This window comes from Glycine soja, chromosome 9 (genome assembly GCF_004193775.1).
Source record: "Glycine soja cultivar W05 chromosome 9, ASM419377v2, whole genome shotgun sequence".
In the NCBI taxonomy this organism is placed as follows: Eukaryota; Viridiplantae; Streptophyta; class Magnoliopsida; order Fabales; family Fabaceae; genus Glycine; species Glycine soja.
The window spans coordinates 789,752-813,667 of record NC_041010.1 but is presented as its reverse complement, the minus strand read 5'-3'; the positions used below and the strand labels follow the sequence as shown (position 1 = coordinate 813,667).

The window sequence follows — 23,916 nt, the reverse complement described above, 5'->3', positions numbered from 1 at the left end:
ACCAAACATTGATGAGATAGGACAAGTATTATTGAGAACATCACATCTCTCGTTTTGGTACAAGTTTTGAAAACCCATTCTCAAGAATTGTTGATTCATAGGGATACATTTTTATTTTTTTTACATTTAACTCGCTTTTCATTTCCACATGCAAAGGTGAGTAGCTTACGTTTCCATGAAAATGAAAATAACTTTTTGGAGTGATTACCTTTCTCCACTTCACTATTTCATATTTCCTTCTCCACTTTCAATTTTTTCTTAATTTTCCAATTAAATAAAGATTTTTTTTAAATTAATAAATATCAATTAAATATGTTAATTGGTAACATTGCTAGAACTAGTATTCATAGGAATGTTATTAAATTTATTATATTAGAGTTGATTTGTGCTTCGAAGTAGTATAGATAATTTTAAAATTATTAATAATATTTTAAGCTTAAATGATAGTTTCTTACTAAAGTGTTCTTATTAAAAAGTTGAGGGTGCTGTAAATTGTAAAATTATTTTAAAAAATAGACTTAGTTACATTTTTAGTCCCTTAAATACTAGAATTATACAATTTTAGTCGTTTAAATTTGAATTGTACCTAATAGGCAAATATCACAACTGTACGTTTTTACTTTTTGGTTCCTCTGATTTTGATTGAGCCAATTAGATTCTTCAAGTTACAATCAAGTGATTTTAGTCCATTTGTTTTATAGACCAACATTATTTTTATTAATATCTATGAGATAATATATACAAATGAGAAAACTAAAATCCCACAATTAGGATACTTGAAAGATCTAATCGACACATTTAAGATTTGAGAGACTAAAAATACATAATTACAAACATTAATAATTAAAAGTGAAATTAAGTTTTAATAATATGCTAAGTTCCATAATTAACATAAGTTGGAGATCATATATGCACTACCCATTACCGAAGACATATGTCACTTTTTTTTGTGAGGCCCAAGGCCAGTATGTCACTAAGCCCATAAGGTTCTTTCCAGCATTCACAAGTTTCCGGTATTTATTTATGCCATTCACAAGTTTCCGGTATTTAGCCAGTTACTCGCTTTATGTAAGCCCTACTACCCTAAATACAGTAACATATGAGGACTGGTTTGCACTTTGCACAAATATGGACCCAATTTAATGCTAAAGGACTTTAAGAGTCACAAACAGGCATTTTAAAGGAAGGAAAGTGTTTTAGTCGAAGACAAGGCTCAAAACGACAATTATAAAGGACATATATTTACCCACTCTAAAGAGATGAATGCAAACTTTACTATATTTTTTGGCACCTTTTTTTTTCCTCTTCCTCACAACTCATATTTTATGGTAAGAAAAATAAAAAATAAAATCTTTAAATTTCTCTCTCCTCTTTGATGGGTGTAAAAATAATATAAAAGAATGTTATGAAAACGTTCACCATCAAACTTTTGATAAAGTATTTATTTATTTATTTTCCTTTGTGGCATATTTTAATAACTTATTAATCAAGGAATTCAACTTGATTTAACTTAAAATACTAAAATAATGTATACTTTTGTCGCAAACTAGATGTGATACAATGTATCAAAGATTAAAAAAACTATATATAATACATTAATAGATTGATTTATAAGAATTTTATATTATCTCTATATCTTACCTTTTAATATAAAAAAGAAGAAAAAAAGCTCTCTTTCCTTTTCTAATTATGAAGCGCAAATAATATATTTTAGTAGACTTTATATACATGATTTTTTTTCTAATCATGATTTATCTACATGAAGCGTAAATAACACATTAATAGATTGATTTTTTTAATGTAAAAATTATCAAAATAAGTTATTTCTCTCAATACAATTTTCATATGCATAACAAAAAAAATTGACTTTTATTCAAAATATTTAAAGAATCTAATCATTTATAAATTGTGTTGAACCTTATTCATCTGAATTTTAAGCAAATAAAATTAGAAACAGATTATCAATAAAAATATTTGTTATATTATAAACATACAAATACACTAAATGCTTTATTTTTTAAAAACAAAAACTTTCTATTTTTTTTTAAATCAATCCCTCGACAGAATATTTTAAAAATTCTGACATTTACGCAAGCATAATTTAAATTAATATATCATGAATTCTACACTACACTACACGGCAAAGAAAATTGTTCGCAAAGATTTAAATGGAAACGACCCTACACAGTTCCATAATCTATATCCAAAACAACAAGCTGCAAACAAACAAGAGGCCAAAAGATCAGACTCTAATAATTAATTTCTCAAACAACTAGCATCATCAAAATTTTAAATCATATTCCTCGATTACCATTGTGACAGTAATATCATGATTTTGAAAACTTTCACAATCGCATTTTTTTTCCCTAGAAATATAATTTTTTTTTAATCATTGTAATATGTTTATTTTATTTTTTATCTCTAAAGTGTTTTAGATAATACTTTGAACAGTGACTAAAACAATAAAAAATAAAACAATTATATTTTATAAGGATAAAAACAAATTATTTTTGTAAGGACAACAATAAAAAAAATCTAAATTACAATAAACAAAAATATATTTAAGTGTATTTCTTCCATAATTTTTTCACAATTTGTTGAATAATCACTACCCAACCCTATTCACAGTATTATTCAAGAGTCATTTAAAACCTTGAGCTTGGCCTTTTAGTTTGATCCCGTTACACAACCTTGCTGCTTTTCTCTTCCATGGTTTCAAAGTAGCTAGAGAAATTATACTTAGATAAATGTTCACAAAATTAATTTTAAATGAAACTAATTGTATAAAATTAATATGACTTATATTTAAATATTTTTATTATAAAATAAGTTTAAAATTAAACTTAATATAATTTTTTATATTCAATAAAAGTTACTTAATATTATTTTAACTCAATCAAAAATCAATTCTTCCTTGTGAAATTAAATATATATGTTTTTGCTGTGAAATATTAAAAATACATAAATAGATTTGTGTTCCCCTGTTCCATGCAAATTATTTTTGTTTTCGTTTTAATCATTATAAAATGTTTGTTTTATTTTTTATCTTTAAAGTATTTTAGATAACATTTTGAGAAAAAGAAATGTCCAAAAAAAGATTTTTTTGTGTTTTATACTTTTAAATTTTAATGAGAATTTAGTTAGTATGTATTATACATTTGTTTTGTCACGGGAATAAGTGTGAGTCATGCAAGCTATGTCCATTAAGGAAAATAAAATAATTTTAATGATTGAATCAAATTGTTAGGACATTTCACAAACTAAATAAGTAATTTTTATGGTGGTATACAAATGAAATTAATAACGAATATAAATTATAGGGATTAAATTGGTGATTTATCTTAAATGAGTTAAAAAAATCATTGAATCTAAAATCTTAATTAATCGAAAGATATTTTAAATATAATAGCATTTGAGATCAAGAATAATGTTTTTTTTGTATTTAAAAGTAGAGGGAGTAAAATTTAAATAAAATTACATTAATTGATATTTCAAGGGTTATAAAGTTTGGTTGAAAGTTTAAGGGTTGAAGGAAGACTGAGAGAGTTGAAAGTTAAAGGATTGAATGGAGGAGAGAAATGTGTGCGTTCAAATCCATTGTTAACATTCTTAGAAAAAACAAACAACCAAACATACACGGATAAAAAAAATGTTAATTAATGTTTCAAGTTGATATGTGAAACTAAATACACTTAGACACTAAAATTGTAGTAATTCGAATCGCCCACAGAAATTCATATGAAAACCTTGAAAGCAGAAATGAGAAACAAGATATCCAGAAAAACCCGAGAGCGAGAATAGACGAATCCATAATCAAACATACAACAACTATTACAATACTAGCTTGATTAGCACATAACCCCAATTTTATTGAGAAAAGCAGGACAAGACACACATGAGAATGTGTAGTTGATAACAGAGAAAGAGAGAGAGAGAAAGTATGGATCTAAGAACGAAGGGGTTTGAAGGAAGTGAGATTCCTGAAATGGAGCCAAGGCTTCTCCAGCACGGTGGCTTGGTAACTGGTCGTGGTGGATCCATTCTTAACCTTGAGGACCAGGCGGTAGTTGGTGCCGACCACGACCTGAGTCTCGCCCTTTGATACCTTGACCAGCGTCAGCTTTGCCCCAGAACGCTTGTCGTACTCGCTCACCGCGTAGTTCGCGATCTCCGCCACGTGGCTGTCGTTCACGTCCTTGATGGGGCTCCAGCCGCCCAGCGCAGATTCCGACCGCCGGGCAGCGTAGGAGACCAAGACGAGGGAGAGGAGAAGGAGACAGTGGTGTCTCATTTTGAATCAAACGCTGGATCCTAAATTTGTGTCGCAAGGGATGGGGCTGGTTGTTGCTGCTATTTATAGCATTGGAAAAACGCGGTTAACGGGCTTGTCCTGAATATTCTCGTTTGGGCTAGCGCATGTTTGCCCTTCTGCTTCCTAGATATTGCGGCTGAAACACGCGTTCCTGTCCCCGCTTTTTTAAAACGTTAAATAGTGTGTTAAGGAATCAAAGCTGGTAACAATTTATAATATAAAAAACATAGCTGCACGGCAATCTCTAATTAAATCCTACAAATATTAAGGTGAGTGGGTGAATTTGTTACAAATTTAATAACAATTAACTTTAAAACATAAGTTTATAATCAATTCAAAATCCAATATACTAAAATTTATTTAGTAAATTTTTAGTCACATCTTCAATTACCTATATAAGCTATTATTTCATAAATATACACCACAATGAGAAAATCATAAATTCAATTATTAAAAAAATATTTATACCTGCATAGTTTTACCAAATACACCTATTTTCTACTTCTAAGTGTTACTCTTTATAACTCGTACATATATAGGATAACTACCAAACCCTCCTAAAAATTATTAAGTAAAAAACACGACACGAAACACACGAAATTTAAATAAAGGGCCGGGATCACTACAATTCTTTTTTTTAAGAGGGCCATAATCTTCTTTTAAATAAATATTAATTAAGAATTAAGATAATGCATAAATAGATTTAGGACAGAAATCAGCGCATTCGTGCTAAAATACAAAAATTAATTGGAGAAAAAATCAATTTCCTAGCAACCAAGAGTTTTCCTTCGTCAATGATGTCCCTTATTGTGAGTATCATTGTTTGTTCCAAAAACAATAGTTCCTGCAACAGCAAAACTTAAAACGATAGAATTCCTTTCAACCAAATGATTTTCTCAAAGCATTTGTTTACTAGAACAGAGATTGTAGGCAATTCACCCAGTGATGGCATGAGAAGAGACAGCACAACAATCCCAACAACTTTGAGTGGTACGCCAACTTTGAACATGTCTTTAATTTCTCTGTGTCCAGTGGCAAAGCCAACTACATTTGATGGTGTTGAAGTTGGAAGCCAGAAAGCAAACTCGGTTGCTATTCCTCCAGGGATTATAAGAATAAGAGGGTGCACATGCATAGTTCCTGCTATGTGATAAAGAAGTGGGACAAGAAGGGTGGCAGTAGCAGCATTAGAGGTGATGAACTCAGTAACAATGCTACATATTAGACTAACAACAGTAACGGTGGCCAAGTGTGGGGTATCTTGCAAAAAATCGACGACCCTTGACAGCACTTCTGATAGACCTCTAGATTGTATTCCATCAGCTATGGCAAATCCAGCTCCTAGAAACAAAATGAGGTTCCAAGGTAACATTTTGCAGTCATTCCAACTCATTAGCTTTTCCCCATCTTGCTTCATGTTTGGGATTATGAACAATAAAATACCCACCATAACCTACATTGTACTACATAAGGCTTCATTTTAGTTTTGTTTCAAAAATTGGAGACTCCAATTTTTGGTGTATCGAGTCATATGTAACTAAAGAAACCCTCTAAAGTAAACAAAATACTTACACTGACACTTCCATCACCAACAAGGTCTTGGGAATAAAACCCCCCATCCAGGAATGTCATCTGCAATCCTTCTTGTCATCCAAAGTATGATCAGCAACTGCATTTACCATTTTGATTCAATTAATGTCTTAATTGTCTAATTGAAAACACAATCAGTCCCTCCATGAGTAGATATAAAAACTTAAAACTATATAGACAAACATGCCCCAAACATGGACAATACCATTTTCTCAGCAAAATTCAAGGGACCTGCAAACAATCATAAAAGAATTGAAAAAATTTAACTTGTTTTGTAGCATATATATATGCCAATTTTTTTAGTTGATTAAAACTAAAAAACAATCATAAAATGAATTTTGTAGCAAAATTCATGGGACCTGCAAACAATCAAGAGTTGCAGTTCCAGTCTCCGGTGGACATTGTAGCGTTGGACGGCAAGAGCAAGAATAAAGGTTCCCAAAAGGAGGTGATGACGTCGTCCATGTAAGAGTGTGCCACAGTGTCAGCTGAAGCTATGCCGAAGAGGGGGAAGAGAAACAAGGGGAACATGGATGAGTGATCAACCACCAAGCATTTTCACTTCCCTTCATTCATTTCAGTTTGTCTCACGCGCGTGTTTATGGAGGTCAATCAAGTAAAAAAGGACACAGAAAATGTAGTGTAGTTTTCAATCGTTTTACTCATTTATCTGCTCTATATAGATAACCAGTTTTTTAAAAAAATAAGTTAAATATAAATTTTTTTATATAAAAAATAAATTATTTAATAACTATATCTATAAAATTATTATAATTTTATAACTACTTTTAAATAATCTGGTTATTTTTCACGATTGATTATTATTATTATTTTTATATTAAACAACTTAAATCCGTATTATATGATAATTAGTCAAGACCATGAACAAGTGATAGTACAAGATCATTTTTTTTTAAAGGAGTCCAAGACCATTTAGACATATCAAGATTCCACTCATGATAAAAGTCTATTATAGTCTATGAAAAATAAACACACATGATTTATGATCATTTATTTAATAACATTTTTATAATAAATCTTTAAAATAAGATATGAATTTATTTTCAACAGACTTATAAGCTTAAAAATAATAGTAATAATAATAACGACAACACAAATATTTATTTAAATAGTTTTGCCTATAAAGCTTAAAAAGCTTTTTAAATGACTTAAAATATGCTCTTTTAACTAAATAGACTTCAATAATAATCATTACTCAGTTTATTTTTAAGAAAATTTAGCTTAGACCCAAAATAAGCTCAGCCACAGGACCTATCAAATGATCTGAAATATTTCTACCCAGCACTTTGTTGCTTGGAATCATATCGCCGGACATAATAATTTAGCTGGTTAGGGATAAGCTTTTTTATCTTGAGGGTTAAAATGTACAAAACAAAATTTAGAAGGTTGAAAAATAAATAAATTTTAATGATTGAAATGTAATGGAGCACGGCTGCACCTTATCTTCTAAGGTGCATGGTAGAATTACTCGTCCAAAATGCAAGCAGATTATTAGGAACTCCAACACCTCCGGATAAAAAGAAAACATTTTACACAATACGAAAATCAATTCCATTCATCCATTACTGATATAAAGTTCAACTGCTGGAAATTCATTCTATACTTTATAATATAACCCTGTAAAAAAATTATGAACAAATCAACAAAGAAATACAAAATAAAAGCAAGAAAGAAAAGGATGGAGATCTTTCTCTCCTTCTCCTTTGCCCTGTTGATATATCCTCATTACCTAAACATAGCATAAGGCCCTGCATATTAAAAATTTCATTCATCTCCTAGACAAACAAGATTCTGCAATTTGGAGAAGAAATCAATCAATTTCCTAACCAACAAGAGTTTTCCTTCGGCAATATCACTTATTGAGTACCAGTGCCCGCTCCAAAAACAATAGTTCCTGCAATAGCAAAATTTGGAAGTCAGAATTCTTTTTCGACCCAATTGATTTTCTCAAAGCATTTGTCTAGCAAAACAGAGATGGCAGGTAAGTCACCTAGTGATGGCATGAGAAGAGACAGCACAACAATCCCAGCAACCTTGAGTGGCACACCAACTTTGAGCATGTCTTTAATTTCTATGTGTCCAGTGGCAAAGCCAACTACATTTGATGGTGTTGAAGTTGGAAGCCAGAAGGCAAACTCAGTTGCTATTCCTCCAGGGACCATAAGAAGAAGAGGGTGCACATGCATAGTTCTGGCTATGTGATACAGAAGTGGGACAAGAAGGGTGGCAGTAGCATCATTGGAGGTGATGAACTCAGTGATAATGCTACATATTAGACTAACAGCAGGAACAATTGCCAAGTATGGAGCATCTTCCAAGAAATCCAAGGCTCTTGACAAAACATCTGCTAGGCCACTAGATTGTACTCCATCAGCTATGGCAAAACCAGCTCCCAGAAGCAAAATGAGGTTCCAAGGTAACTTTTTGCAGTCATTCCAACTCATTAGCTTCTCCCCCTCTTGCTTCATGTTTGGGATTATGAACAATAAAACAGCCACCATAACCTACAATATTGTATAGAAGGCTTCATTTTGGTTCTGTTTCATTAATTTGAGACTCCAATTTTTGGTGTAATGAAGTCATGTGTAACTGAAAACAAAAAATCTATAGCAGATACAGTGCTTACACTAACACTTCCATCTCCAACTAGGCCATGGAATAAAGATCCCCATCCAGGAATGTCATCTGTTATTCTTCTTGTCATCCAAAGTATGATCAGCAACTGCATTTACCATTTCACTTTAATTAATGCCTTAATAGAAAACACATTAAGCTCATCCGAAGAATTTTAAACGTGTAGTTAGTTTGGTATACATACCCCAAACACAGACAAGACCATCTTCTCCGCAAAAGCCATGGGACCTGCAAACATCGATAAAGTATTGCAAGTTTGCAACTGCCTTAAGTTTTTGAAGGACGAGATTTTTTATTTATTATTAAAACTCTAGTTTAATTATTATTTATAAATAAAATATGGAGGACATGTCACATGTGAGGACATTGTTAAGATGCAATGAGCAACTTCCATGGGATGCGTCATTCCAAATATGCAAAAATATCCTTCCGACTCGTTTCACGCGAGGCCGGAAGATCACTCCTTTTGGACTACTATGCAAAACATATTGAAGTTGAAAAAACCAAACGTGCTAAATTTTACTTGTTTTTGGTGTGCCCGTATCTTTTTCTTTTTCACTTTCAATCTAGCTTTCATGATTTATATTAAAAAAATTAATTAATCACTTCATACAAAATTAATAGATAAAATAGAGACCCATTAAGTTCTGGATCTCTTTTTTAAAAAAAGTTTTGGACGGTTATATTATATTACTAGTACCTATTTTTCTTGAAAATTATGCTCAAGAAATTAATAAATTTAATTTTATTAAAAAAATGCATTAAGTCTTTAAGTCTTAACAGTCCGACCTTCCTATTTTGCTCATGAATAACTGAAGATGATATGTCGTGTCCTTTTTTATTTATTAAGTGATTTGTGGTGTCTTCTCCACCTCATAAAACATATGAGTAATAATAATTCTGTTGGACAAAGACATTAAAGGTCACATCTTTTATTATTAAAAAAATTAAAGTAAATGGCTAGATTGAGGTTGACAAGTGTCCTACGTGCCAGATAAGCATAAACCTTTTTTTTTTCTTTCTGAAAAACAGATATATAACTAAGATGCAAAATGTAAATGTAAGTAAGACAAAAGACAATAGGACAAAGAAACAGACAAGGCGGAAGCCTGGGAAGGCTTTTTTTGCGCGTGGTTTCATTGTATTTGTGTTAAGGTTAAACGAAAGAAAAAAAAAATTGAATACGGTTGAAGTAAGAAAGTTACCAAGAGCTTCGAGGTCTCTCTTCAAGTGAGATCTATCCAAGTAAGCAGACAAAGCCCGACCCGAACCTTTTGGCACATAGAGGAGGCAAATGATGCACCAAAAACAAATGAGGATGAGAACAGCAACAGGGAAACCATAGAAGAACCACGTGTTGAAGCTTATTGGTTTTGCCTCAGGGAAGAGGCTCTTCCACATTCCGATTATTATCAAGTTCACACCCGTTCCCGTTAGTGTGCTTATTCCTCCGATGGGCGTGGCGTAGACCACCGTCAGAATCACCGCGCGGCAGAACTTGTTCACCGCCTCCGACTGCTCGTGCACCGGCGGTAGCCGTTGCACGATCCCCGTCGCCACCGGCATCATCATCACCGCCGTCGCCACGTTGTGCAGCCACATGCTCACGAAGAATATCGTCGCGCACAGCCCCAGCAGTAACAGCGCTGGATTAACCGGGTCGCCACAAAACAGCAGTGTTACCTGTGGGCCCCATGCCACGTTCACAAATCATGTCATGCTTAGTACGGTGACGCTGTTTTTTTCTTCAATAAAACAAGAGATAGGAAACATTGCCTCGTTTCCCACCATCTAATAATATTACATTTTTCTTTTAATAATAACATTTTTTTTTAGCTAAACACAAATAAAAATATTAAGAATGTATTTGATTTAAAAGAGAAAAATAAAATACACAATCTTTTATATATTATTTCTTTCATTCATTATAAAAACACAACCTAAATTCTTATAATTCCTTATCAATATTTATACTATTTAATAATTATAAATATGAAGAAAAAAAAACATAAACCCACAATATAAATAATTTTATGGTATAAAATTATTTTATATTATCATCTAATTATAAATTATTACATTTCATAAGTTTATTAAATTTTATAATATTTACTTTAAAAAATATAATAATAATAATAATAATAATAATAGTTTTAAAAATTATACTAACAGTAATTTATAATTAAATAAAAATATTAAATTATTTTACTGTATAATTATTAGCAAAATAGTCTGATAAAAAAAAAAAGCAAAATATAGAACTATTCATTACAAAAGTGTCTTCTTCCTCTTGGATTGAGAGAGAAAGTCTAACTTCAATTATTTCCGAAAGCAAATAATTGAGTTTATGTGGTCATGAAATTCATTCCCCAAAACAATTGCAAGACACCGAAATCAAATCTGAATAATTATTAGAATAAACACTGAAAAATGTTACACACCACTATTTAATAACAAATTGTACATAAAAACTCTATAGTAATTATAAAATAAAAAATAAATAAAAAATTAAAGTTAGGAAAGGAAAAGTCTGGTTTTTGAGGAAACAAAAGTAGAGACAAAGAGGAGGTGACTCACATTCAAGGCCAATCTCCGGTGAACGTTGTAGCGTTCGACGGCGAGGGCGAGAATGAAGCTTCCCAAAACGAGGGTGATGACGTCATCCATGTAAGAGTGCGCCACACTATCAGCTGAAGCTATCCCGAAAATTGGGAACAAAAACAGAGGACACATGGAAGTCACGGGAAGTGGCACGGCCTGCGTGACCCACCAAGCGAAGACCCACGCAATCACACCAAGCATTTTCTGGCTTGTGGGTGGCGCGTCGAGCTTCACGAAGAGGCATATGAAAAGAGACAGCATAGGTCCCAGAATCACGTACAAGTTTTCCAGTGTTAGAATTGTTTTGATGCTGAAGGAGACGCTGGTGCGTGTTCCTTCCATTGGCTCGTGCACGGGAAGAAGTGGTGTTTTCTGATCATCGGAGGCAAGTGACATCGTACCGTGTTCTCCGACCATCTTGGAGATAGAGAACGATAAAACTATCGCCGCCCAGAATGAGTTTGCGGGAGAAGGTTTTTGTGGAAGAGATCAAGTTATGCGTGAGGGCTTTTATTATTGAACTTTTCAGAATTAGTGGGCAAATTTGCTTCCTTTTTTTATTATTAGGATGAGAATGAATGAGATTAGTGTTAGAATTACGGTTACTCTCTACTACAACCTAGTTCTGATTAGGATGCTTTTGGCTGACGTGGCTCTTATTATGTGAGGTGTTCGAGTTTTGAAGTCAAGACTTTATTTATGCCAAATATTAATTTCTTAACCATGTGGAAGTTGTTGGCGTGGGATCCTGAATTGGGACGTATAATGAAAAAAAGGTAGGGTCTTCTTCTTGGCTTTAACATGCGTGGTCCATTGATCATTTTTATTTATTTATTTATTAAAAAAATTAGATGAATTTATTAAAATTATGATATATTTTCAGATTTATTAAATACTTATAAAATTATTTACATATCATTTATTCATAAGATTTTTATATCAACAATGGGATTTAATATGATGTCTTTATGAGATAAGAGTTTGATTCTTATTTATTAAATTAGGCTCAATTGTAAATCTATTTTTTTATTTATCTCAGTTCACAAATTTGGTATCTTTAATTTAATTTACAAAAATAGAATTTCCCATTTTTTCAATTCAGTATTTTTAGTCCCTAATTCAAAATTTAAGCCTTTACGGTTAATTATTTATGTTGACCGTCACGTATCATACTTTAATTTTGTACATTTAATTAACATTCAATAAAAACACGATACGTGACGACGGTTAACATAAGTATTTAACCGTCAAGTAGGAATATGTATTAAAATAATAGGATTGAAAAAAGATGAAAACTCAATTGATGAATTAAATTACATGAAGATTAAATTCATGAGTTGAGATAAATATGAGACTAAATATGCAATTAAACCATTAAATTAATCTATGTTGATTGATGATTATTACATATTTATATTGATAAGTTTGGCAGCTATTATGATTGTCAAAAACATAAATTATTTTGATACGATGCAGCGGGGGAAAAGCACACATAAAACGGTAAATTCTATGCAGGGTGATTCCTAACAAGAATACAAGATTATTGTGAATTTACTTTGTATATATGTACTGATTAGTTTTGGCATGTAAAGAATACAACGAAATAATGGAGTTTCCTTCCAAGTAGAGACTCCGTAGATGGCAATGCAATGTTTTTCTTCGCAAAATTGGAAATCATTTTTAACTCATGGCTTTCACGCGATCAATTTTTAATTTAAGCGGGATATAATGGAAATTGTTTGAAAATAAAAACTACATTGATTATTTGGCTTGCGATCTGCCGGAAAACTTGAGTATGTGTTGATACTTGATAGTTGTCTATTCGTAAAGGATTTTTGTTGAATCATTTTTTTAGTTGCTTTTTTAAAAAATAAAAATAAAAATTAATTACTTATATAAACAATTCATGGTGAGTTTTTTGTCTCAATTTTTTGTGATATAAAGATATACAAATCTATGAGAATATATATATCATATATATTGTATTTCTTTAAATTTTATCTGAAATTAATTATCTAAATAGTGAAATATATTATTTCTAAGAAAAATAATTAAAAATGACATTTGATATCTTTTAAAAAATAACATTATAAAAGTTAAATGTAAATATAATCTAATTTAATAATTAAAATAAATATTTTTGAACCTTATATTTATGGTTTCATATCACTTGTTCCAATATACAACATCCATATTCAGTTCGTCTTCAATAAATTGAAGTTTTCTGCTTGGTTTATGTTGGATAATTATGACACCATTTATGCATTTTATTTTAGTGGTTGTCAACAACTAAGCTACTTGTTGAATGGTATTGGTCAATCTACGTGTTTCCGTCGGGCCCCAACCATGTACACTGATCGCGTTTATTACAAATCTTCAATCTATATGATTGCCGTTGAATATTAGCATTCAAAATATATGTTAAATTAACTTCGTGCACATCAATACATTCAATAATTGTCCCATGAAGTTAAAATGATTTTTCAATTTAATTTTAATCTACTATAAAATAATTTTTAAACATTTTACCTATAATTTTTCTAATAATTAATTGTTATAGAAATTAATAATTTTACCATATATGATAATTTAAATTAAAATGATGCCTCTTTTTTTAAAGGATAAAATGATGGCTTAAAAATCACAATATTATTTTTTTAGAGGACACAATATTGTTAATATATATAAAGGAGACAAACTAATAAATCGTTAATATTTGTAGGGTCACACTTAATTTTCTTAATTATGGTTATTTAGTTGCACTGAAAATGGATAAGATCTTTTTATATATACACTTGCAAGTTGCAATAAACATAAACATAATAGGAATGCTTAGACCTTATGGATAATGCATGATAAATTAGAACTTAATTTATGCATATTGTCAATAATTTTTTTTTTATTGATAGATATTTAACAGAATTTGATTTTACCATGCCATCTTATACATGACGTAATGTAATGTGGTGATAGGATGAACTCCGATTAAATTTTTATGTAGAAATATTTCATAATATATATATATATATATATATATATATATATATATATATATATATATATATATACATAATTAAATTATTGTAACTTTTACATGTCTTTATTCTAACAGTCTCAACTTGAGCTATGGATAATTATGCAAGGTAAGTGATATTAGTTTTTATTCAGTAAATTAAAATAAAATAAGACATTTGTTATATCTAACCTATCCTATTTTTTTTTATTATATGTGAATTGCTGGTTGTTATTAGTATTTGTTTATTTATTTTTGTCAAAATATGCATTATTTAATACGGGAGGCCCAATAATAATCCATGTTTCTATATGCATGATTCCTTGGACCAAAATAAATGGATAAAAATGCATGATGTGTGACTGGACTACAGCCCAATCGAAGGACGTGGCAGTGACAGGTGGCAGATGTATAGCCATGTTGGGATGAGAGGCACAAGAGTGAACACAGTGTGAGATACGATTGCATATCCACAATCATGCTCAATATATAAACTAATAAACTTATTTATTTCTTTTTGACAAAAAAGGACCTTATATGATTTCATTTTTAATCAAAGATTCGTACCTAGGTAGGAATGAAATAAAAAAAAAAACATGTGACTTTAATTTATTTTATCAGCATATTTTGTTGGTTTAAACTAAAATTAATTTATTCCCCATACTCAATATTGAGTATATGTAATGAATTATGCTTTTAATGTTGAGTTGAAAATTTGAAGATCAATTTTATTATAAACTGCTTCTAAGAAAGAAAGAAAAAACTCAAACATATCACCTCCTTTTAAATTTTCTTTGGAAAAAAAATTAATTCTACAAAGTACAAACTTAAGATAATTCGAAATCAAATTCATACACGATATGATCACCATCCAAATGACGCAAGCTACTTGCAGACTCGGAAAAGGTCAAAAGCCGCCTATTAGAAAACAGGAATCGAAACTACAAAGTTTTGGACAGTATATTAAAATGTGACTATATATTGTCATTTTTATATATCTATTTATTATTCTTATTTGGATATTTTCATTTAAAATGTTTTTCATATTTAATAATTAAATTAATATCCTTGAAAATTATAAAATTCAATTAATAAAAATGACAATAGAGGGAATAGACATATTGGATTAACAATAAATTCCTTTAAAATTGTGATATGTTTAAGTTTGAAAAAATTGTTTCTTAGTTCATTTGTGACTGGGCAACTGCCTCACTGGATAAAAATTTGCTTTATAATCACTAGATATAAAGTAGGTATTTATATCTAGTGATATGTTTAAGTTTTATATAAAGTAGGTATTTATGTCACTAGATATAAACTTTTTAATCAAGTAACAAGTATATCCATTTGAAAAAAAAAAATAATTAAATTATTTAAAATTGAGGTGTCATAAATTAATTTGCTTATATTATTATCGTTAGAAATGCTTTAAAAGTGATTCTAGGCTTGAATGCAAATACTTTCTATAAAAAAAAATTGTGAAAATGAGTGAAACTATGCAAGATCAAGTATTTTACTACTTATCCGCCTCATGTCGGCATATTATTTGAAGAAATTCCTAGCGTGGATCTCGTTTGTCTTTAAAATAGATAAAAGCCTCTTTTTTTATAAAAAAAAAAAAAAAAACTGGTTAAAAACCAACAAGTCATTGATATAATTGTTATTAAACTCGATTTTTTAAAATATAAAATTACATTTCGGGAATGCATTTTTTTTTAAACTTTTTGGAATGATCTATCCAAAAGATAAAAGAAAAAAACATTTCAAAAAAAGTGTAGAAAGTAACTTGAAAAATGCAGGAAACAACAGTCCACAATGGAACATTCATTCAAATCTTTGTGGTTGTTCAACATTTTCAATTTTTAAATTAGTTTTCCAACAAAGCAACATTAACTATGTCTCCACCCACCAGACTCTTTCTGCTAGAGTGAGAACATCACATTCAGATTGGAAAATATTTCAACTTTGTTTCACAGAGTTGAGGCCCCAAAAAAAAATTGTTAGCCCCAAAGGGATTTAGGATTTAGTTTTTTTTTCAGTGAGAATCAAATTATGTTCTTAAGAAATATGAGTTTTTTTCTTGCAAATTTGAACAACTTTTATTAGTATTCAGGCTTTAGTTTTAATAATAATAATAATAATAATTGTATTTGTTAAAGATTAATAAATTTTATGTACTGCATAATGTTTGAATGCTTTATGTAAAATAAAAGTCAGTGGATGCATCTTAACCTATTTCATTTGTTAGATAGTTTCAAGTTATGTTTCGTTTTAAAAAAATTACGTTTGTCACGTGACCATTAAAAAATTCAAAGGACGATTTGTTTCACGAAATAATATTACCTTTCATAAATCACATTGATAAGAATAATATAATCATGAATGTTATTCCTGAATATATTTTTCTTTTATTATTATTTTTGGATATATTAAAAAATATGTTTAGTTAAAATTTGATAATATTTTTTAGAATAGTTTTAATATTCAAAATAAATCTAAATAAAAATAAAACTAACATGTATGCTATACAATAGTAGTAAGGTCTTACATTTTTTTTTTATTGAAATATCACCTTGAGAATAGATAGCAAGAAAACATAATAAAAATGGAAAGGTAAAATTTTATTTTTGGTCCTCCCGTTTATCTCTAATTTTGGATTTGGTCCCCTTGTAATTTAATTCACAAATTTGGTCTCCCAGTTTTATAAATCCCTGCAAAATTGGTCATAGAAGTTTGATTTGGACGTTGACCGTTAACCTCAGACGTTGACTGTCACGTGTCAATGCCACGTGTCAACGTCTGAGTGATTCCCTGTAAAGGTTTCATTTTTTTTAGGTAAAATTGTATTTTTGGTCCCTCACTTTTACTCCAATTTCGATTTTGGTCCTCTTATAATTTAATTCGCACATTTGGGAATAGATAGCAAGAAAACATAATAAAAATGGAAAGGTAAAATTTTACTTTTGGTCCTCCCGTTTATCTCTAATTTCGGATTTGGTCCCCTTGTAATTTAATTCACAAATTTGGTCTCCCAGTTTTATAAATCCCTGCAAAATTGGTCATAGAAGTTTGATTTGGACGTTGACCGTTAACCTCAGACGTTGACTGTCACGTGTCAATGCCACGTGTCAACGTCTGAGTGGTTCCCTGTAAAGGTTTCATTTTTTTGTAGGTAAAATTGTATTTTTGGTCCCCCACTTTTACTCCAATTTCGATTTTGGTCCTCTTATAATTTAATTCGCACATTTGGTCCCCCAGTTTTATAAATCCCTTTATAAATTCAGCCAAATTTCATTACTGGAGAAGTTGTATTTCAAATTTCAAACAAAAATACCATTGTCATACATAGGTCACTTAAGCAGTCGTATACACATAATACCGTATGGGGAAGCAAAAAAAGAAAAAAAAATAGGGGATTATTACAGAACCTGTTAAAGTAAGAGATATGAAAATTTCAGACTCATTCATGCGTCACTTTCCCAAGTTGAACAACCCGGAAGTGGGAGAGAGACAAAGAGTGATTTTTCTCTGGGTTCCAAGTGAGTGAAAAACTTGCGATGAAAAAGAAGTGTGAGATTTATCAAGACCTACAATGTCTCTAGCACCAGTGGCTAAATCATTCAAAAGACCAATTTTATAGGAACAATTTATAAAGGGATTTATAAAATTGTGGGACCAAATATGTGAATTAAACTATAGGAGGACTAAAATCGAAATTGAAGTAAAACTAGGGGACCAAAAATGCAATTTTACCTACAAAAAATGAAGTCTTTACAGGGAACCACTCAGATGTTGACACGTGTCATTGACACGTGGCAAACAACGTTTGAGGTTAACGGTCAACGTCCAAATCGAGCTTTCAGAATCAATTTTGCAGGAATTTATAAAACTGAGACCAAATTTAGGAATTAAATTATAGGGGGACCAAATCCGTAATTTGAGATAAAGTGGGGAACCAATTTTACAATTTTGCCAAATGGAAATTACAACTTTCTCAAGATTCAATAATATTTTTGGATTTTTAGTAGAAACATTCTTCCTCTTTATTTTCATGTTATACTCATTTTTTTTTCCTCTCCTCCTATTTATTGCTATGCCAAACATCTTTAATATTTTATTTATTATAATAATATCTCTTCCATTTCTTATTCATCTCCTTGTGTCGCACAGCCGCACAAAAGTCATGGCTGGAGAATCCGTGGTTGCTATTGCTTATTGTGCCATCCATATTTAATGCTGGTTGTCCAGTAGATACGCACTTCCGGTCCCCAACGTAAGAACTAAGCTAGGAAGTCAACATCTGATTTAGGATTTCAGGACCCACTTCCATAAACAGAATGCACATCACATTTACTTTCATTATTTGTTTCTTAATTAGATTAACCTAACTTGTTTATAAACCGTACTTTCATTAAAGAATTTCTCTCTTCTTCTTCTTTTTTTTTTTTTTTTTTTTTTTTTTTTTTTTTTACTTTTTAATCATATAAATTATAATTAGAGTTATAAAGAATTTAGCACCACACTTTAACTTAAAGATACGCTGTCCAATGTCCCAAAGGCCAATTAATTGGTGAGTTGAGTTAGAGTTAGCACACGTAACATAGAGAAGATTCTCCGGGAAGAAAAGGCCAAAGTGAGGAAATTCATGGACAAGACTCTTTGTAATAACTAAAATTTTTGAAGTTTGATAGTAGTTATATGATTTTACATAACCCATGTAACACGACGAGTGAAATTGGATATGAGTGTATGAGCAAAGCCAAAGTGATCGTGTGGCAGAGCAGCGAGAGAGAAAGCTCTTCTTGTTCTGATGTCGGATCATCTTCCGCGAGAAGTGGTAACCGACATCCTCTCCCGGTTACCGGCGAAATCCCTACTCCGATTCCGGTCAACCTCAAAGTCATGGAAGTCACTAATCGACAGCCAGCACTTCAACTCGGTCCATCTCAGCAGATCCCTGAGCTTAACCTCCAACACCACCCTCATCCTCCGCCTCGACTCTGATCTATACCAGACAAATTTCCCAACCCTAGACCCTCCCCTTTTTCTTAACCACCCTCTTATGTGTTACAGCAACAACATCACTCTTCTCGGTTCCTGCAACGGACTCCTCTGTATATCCAACGTCGCCGACGACATCGCCTTTTGGAACCCCTCCCTCCGCCAGCACCGTATTCTTCCCTCTTTGCCCCTCCCCCGCCGCCGCCTCCACCCCGACACCACTCTCTTCGCCGCCCGCGTCTACGGCTTCGGCTTCGACCATACAAGTCCCGACTACAAGCTCGTCCGCATCTCTTACTTCGTCGACTTGCAGGACCGCTCCTTCGACTCCCAGGTCAAGCTCTACACGCTCCGCGCCAACGCGTGGAAGACACTCCCCAGCATGCCCTACGCTCTCTGCTGCGCGCGCACCATGGGCGTCTTCGTCGGTAACTCCCTCCACTGGGTCGTCACGCGCAAACTCGAACCCGACCAGCCCGATCTCATCGTCGCCTTCGATCTAACCCACGAGATCTTCACCGAGCTCCCCCTTCCCGACACCGGAGGAGTCGGCGGAGGGTTCGAGATCGACGTGGCACTATTAGGCGATTCCCTCTGCATGACTGTGAATTTTCACAATTCAAAAATGGATGTTTGGGTGATGAGAGAGTATAACCGTGGTGACAGCTGGTGCAAGCTGTTCACGCTGGAGGAGTCGCGTGAGTTGAGATCGTTCAAGTGCTTGAGGCCCTTGGGATACTCGAGCGATGGGAATAAGGTTCTGTTGGAACACGACCGGAAGAGGCTGTGTTGGTATGACCTGGGAAAGAAAGAGGTTACCCTTGTTAGAATTCAGGGTTTGCCTAATTTGAACGAAGCCATGATTTGTTTGGGAACTCTCGTCACACCCTATTTCTTACCTCGTCAAATTTGTCGCAAGTCGCCGACTTTAGGCTGCCAACGTCGCAGGTACTTACTTATTCACATGCCTCATTTCATTCTGTGTCCTTCCTTCACAAAACAAACAAACCATGAGGAATAATCGATCTTCGATCATTTCAATGATATTCAACTCGTTTCTATACTCTGCCCTCTACATAATTGCTTCAAATTTATCTATACTCTGCTGAATAGTATATGCATCGGTGAAGATTTTACATTAACATTTAATTACAGACTAACGTGTATGGTAATGGTAAGTTTGTTTCACGGATTTAAAGTCTATTTCGGAAAATATACTCATGGAGTATAACATTCCCATGTTTGTTTAAAGTTATTCCCACATATTGTTCATCTGTGAGAATGTCATAACTTTCTTTTTTTATTCCCCTGAAGAGGGATGAGAATGTGATATTCCCACGGGAATATGGAAAGTTGTTTTCTAATACACATCTAACTTTCATTTTTATTTAAATTATTTTGAAATTTAAAATATAATCAAACACATTTTTAAATATTCCTAATCATATAATTATACAATATTATTCCGTGAAACAAACGTCCCTAGGTTACACTTTCCATGATTGATCATGTATAAGCTTTTACACTGACAATGCATGGAAATTAAACATTGATTAATTTCTTGAAAATTGCTGTGCCAAATTGATCTTTCAACGCCTTAGTCTGATTAAGCTTACTTCTACGGAATTCAAATTTTTCCAGGGATGACTTCCTGTCCCAGGGTTTCAAATTGACACTATGAGGAATTCAACGAAGAAGCGGTGGTACATGGGGGTGGCTGAAACTGGCTCGGCGTGTTTGTTTAGAAGTTGATTCGAGCCAAAGGGAGGTTGAGGAAAAGTAAGAAAATGTTGCTTTCGTTACACAATGTCTGTAATGTACACTTAAATTAATATAGCTAGGTATTTTACTTTGGGATGTGTGCCACGAATTCTGAAACAAACATACTCTTACTGGTTGCTTCCTGAGTTATCTGACTCTGATGATGAAATTCGTGGTGCTGGTTCACAGGATGAGTTAAATTGTTGATCAGGAGCTGGAACAGAGACACCCTTTTGCCTGTTTAGATAAGACTTTTTCCGTGTATAGTTTTTTGGACATTCTGTTTTCTTAGCGATGAAGGTGAAGAAAGGGCTGGAGTTCAGAATGTTGAAGATGAAGAAAACAATGACTGAAAAACAGATACCAAATATACAAATGCTTCTTTCCTCTCTTATTAACAGTCTCTAATTACTAAGATCCCGTAACACACCTGCTTTCTGCAATAGAAAAAAAAATGGCCTACATGGTTTTGTTGTAAAGAAGTGTTGAAGCTTGGATTGCCTCCCTGATTATGTATGTACGTTTGTTGATCCGGTTGTACCAGAGCAAATTGTAATTAAACTTTTGCAGTTAACTTGACATGTTGTTTTGGTTTATTGGTAGGTGGAATTTCCAGATTGAGTGCTGAAACTTGAAATGTTGACAAATTAACTTAACGAAAGATTTGGCACTAGGCTTTTTGTCCTTTGGATGAAACTAAGTTGAAGAAGTGCTTTCTAGTACTGGCCTTGTCCTTCGGGTACTTGTTGTTTTAGGATGTTAATCTTTTGTTGCTCAAGTGAATTTCACTAACGCTTATTTAGTGCTTGTATGTATGCTTTCACAATATGTTCAATACGATTTTTCGTGAATTTTGGTCATCTGACATAGAGAGGGTGCAGTGATTTGCATGGGAGAATTTGTTATGAAGATGCACTTAGCTTTCTGATAGTGTATTTTATTTCTAAATTCATGTCAACTTTTTATACGAAATTACCGATAGTGTATTAACGTAACGTTTTGATGTCTAGTGCCTAACCATCAATTCGTTTATGTAATGTGTGACGTTCAATTTAGAAGCTGGATGCAGTAGGCAATTGTTAGTTATTGAAATTCTTCTGAATTCCTGAATCCTCCGGGACCAAGAGGAATTTTACCTCATGGATCTATCTGAATGTATCAATGAGACACATACAGTAGTAACTTCCAATGGTTACAATTTTCTTAAGGAAGAAAAATAAAATTTCTTCATACTTAACGAATTTAATTATGTGTAAATAGTCAAATTTGCTTTTAAAGTGGGAGGTATTAATAAATTGGTCCTTGAATGATGAAAAATTTAAATTTAGTAAATGTGTAAAAATAGCAACAAATTATTGTACGAATAATTTAATGATAAATTGATCCTAAATTTGTAATTTAATGTCAAATTAAACGTTGAAAAATATAATTTATTGTTAAATTGATCATTAAATATTATAATTTAATAATAAAATAATCTCACAAATTTAATAATAAGATTAATTTGTCACATTTTTTACACATTCAATGATTAAATTTGTATTTTTCATTTTTTAGAGATCAATTTATCATCATATCACGCTTTTAGGAACAAATTTAACTATTTTTTCTTTAATTATTAATGGAGTTTTCAGTGTTTCATACTGAATGATTTTGTTTATGCTTAGTTTCTAATCAGGTCTTTTAATGATCTGCCTAAACAAACAGTAAATGGAGCCACATTTTGTACTATTCAAACTTGATGCCACTAAAATTTAACAACTTTTTGTTATTTGTTTTTTTTTATTGGGGTCATACTTATCATTTAATTGGTCTTTATCATGATTTTTTTTGTAGTTTTCAATAATTTTTAAATAATAATAAAATATGTTAAAAGAATTGTATTAAAGAGGAGTTTTGATTCTTTATCATTATATTTTCTTTATCTCTCTATCATCTAACTTTAACTTTTTTATTTTCTCTCTCTTTTTTTTTTCATGACGGCGGAAACAATATTGATATATATTTTTTTTAAATGTGTTGTTAGCATTCCCCTAAAATATATCCCTTCATTCCCTTGATTGATCTTGCTGTATTGTTGGTGGTACTAAAAATATCAGATAAATACAATTCCACCATTGAAGATCCAAAATTAGAGGAAGAAAAAACACTGTAATTTTCATCTATAAGAGGAGTGTGGTAGTTAAGATGAAGAAATGTGAAAGGAGACTTCAATCGACATAATCTTTCGATAGGGTATGAACCGAATGGGAGAGATGCTCTAGGTTGGAAAAAGCATATCTTAAATGACCATATGAAAGATGTATACTTACTATTTGTGTTATTCTTCCACCAAAGTACAGAGATTTTCAAGCATTTTCTCTCTTGGCTGAATGTGTATGAAACAAGTGACAATGTTTTTCTGTATGAAAATGCATATGAAGTAAATGTTTTTCACAAATTTCCGTTGGTCAATTAGTGCTCCAATAAAAAGCTGTATAATTACCCGTGTCTTCAAAATAGAAAATAGATTGGCTTAAAAAAAGAAAACAGATACTACTTAAATGTCTTATTCACAAAAAAAAAAAAATACTTAAATGTCTTTTGTTTAGGAGCAAAAACAAGTACTACTCTAATATTTTATTTGATTTTTTATAATATAATATAAACTTTCACTCCACTCGTATTCTCTTAAATACAGTTGTTTTTTTCAATCATAAAAAAATAGAGTTGTTTAAGGCATTATCATTTTTTATCAATTAAAGTACGAGTGAATAGTAAATGCACTGCTAGTATAACGAGTTTTTATATTTTCATCCAATAAAAAAATTGTTATGCGTTGATTTTTAGAATAATTATATTAAAAATCATATCTCACAATTTTTTTATTAATTAACAGTATAATAATCTTTCTATATTATACGTGCATAACATTTAAACTCTTTCATTTTATCATTATAGTCAGTTGTATATTCATACTTTATTAATAAACAATTATTCAACT

The 23,916-nt window shown here is 31.6% G+C and overlaps 4 protein-coding genes across 6 annotated transcripts; 1 reads left to right on the top strand and 3 right to left on the bottom strand.

The window, feature by feature from the left end:
- Positions 1 to 3,774: 3,774 nt before the first annotated feature.
- LOC114425467 (cysteine proteinase inhibitor 5-like) lies at positions 3,775 to 4,422 on the bottom strand. The gene has a single exon (XM_028392396.1). It carries the CDS (start codon positions 4,289 to 4,291, stop codon positions 3,947 to 3,949), a length of 345 nt encoding a protein of 114 aa, XP_028248197.1. The 5' UTR covers positions 4,292 to 4,422; the 3' UTR covers positions 3,775 to 3,946.
- A 617-nt stretch (positions 4,423 to 5,039) lies between these two features.
- Positions 5,040 to 6,576, bottom strand: LOC114367591 (tonoplast dicarboxylate transporter-like). Its single transcript, XM_028324780.1, has 2 exons — positions 5,885 to 6,576; positions 5,040 to 5,775 (listed from the first exon to the last, which is right to left on the bottom strand). The coding sequence occupies exon 2, from the start codon at positions 5,760 to 5,762 to the stop codon at positions 5,172 to 5,174; it is 591 nt and encodes a 196-aa protein (XP_028180581.1). The 5' UTR covers positions 5,763 to 5,775; positions 5,885 to 6,576; the 3' UTR covers positions 5,040 to 5,171.
- An 874-nt stretch (positions 6,577 to 7,450) lies between these two features.
- LOC114367847 (tonoplast dicarboxylate transporter-like) lies at positions 7,451 to 11,772 on the bottom strand. Its single transcript, XM_028325059.1, has 6 exons — positions 11,135 to 11,772; positions 9,763 to 10,240; positions 8,742 to 8,785; positions 8,550 to 8,645; positions 7,914 to 8,427; positions 7,451 to 7,817 (listed from the first exon to the last, which is right to left on the bottom strand). The coding sequence occupies exons 1-6, from the start codon at positions 11,573 to 11,575 to the stop codon at positions 7,780 to 7,782; spliced, it is 1,611 nt and encodes a 536-aa protein (XP_028180860.1). The 5' UTR covers positions 11,576 to 11,772; the 3' UTR covers positions 7,451 to 7,779.
- A 6,924-nt stretch (positions 11,773 to 18,696) lies between these two features.
- On the top strand, positions 18,697 to 21,798 carry LOC114367686 (F-box protein CPR1-like). Of its 3 annotated transcripts, XR_003657259.1 has the most exons (4): positions 18,697 to 20,120; positions 20,814 to 20,951; positions 21,123 to 21,446; positions 21,537 to 21,798. XR_003657259.1 is itself a non-coding variant. In XM_028324886.1 (2 exons), the coding sequence occupies exons 1-2, from the start codon at positions 18,982 to 18,984 to the stop codon at positions 20,851 to 20,853; spliced, it is 1,179 nt and encodes a 392-aa protein (XP_028180687.1). In that variant the 5' UTR covers positions 18,697 to 18,981; the 3' UTR covers positions 20,854 to 21,793. The 3 variants fall into 3 exon arrangements, 1 of the variants encoding a protein (XP_028180687.1); XR_003657258.1 differs by having other exon boundaries at positions 21,123 to 21,793; XM_028324886.1 differs by having other exon boundaries at positions 20,814 to 21,793.
- The last annotated feature ends 2,118 nt before the right edge of the window (positions 21,799 to 23,916 follow it).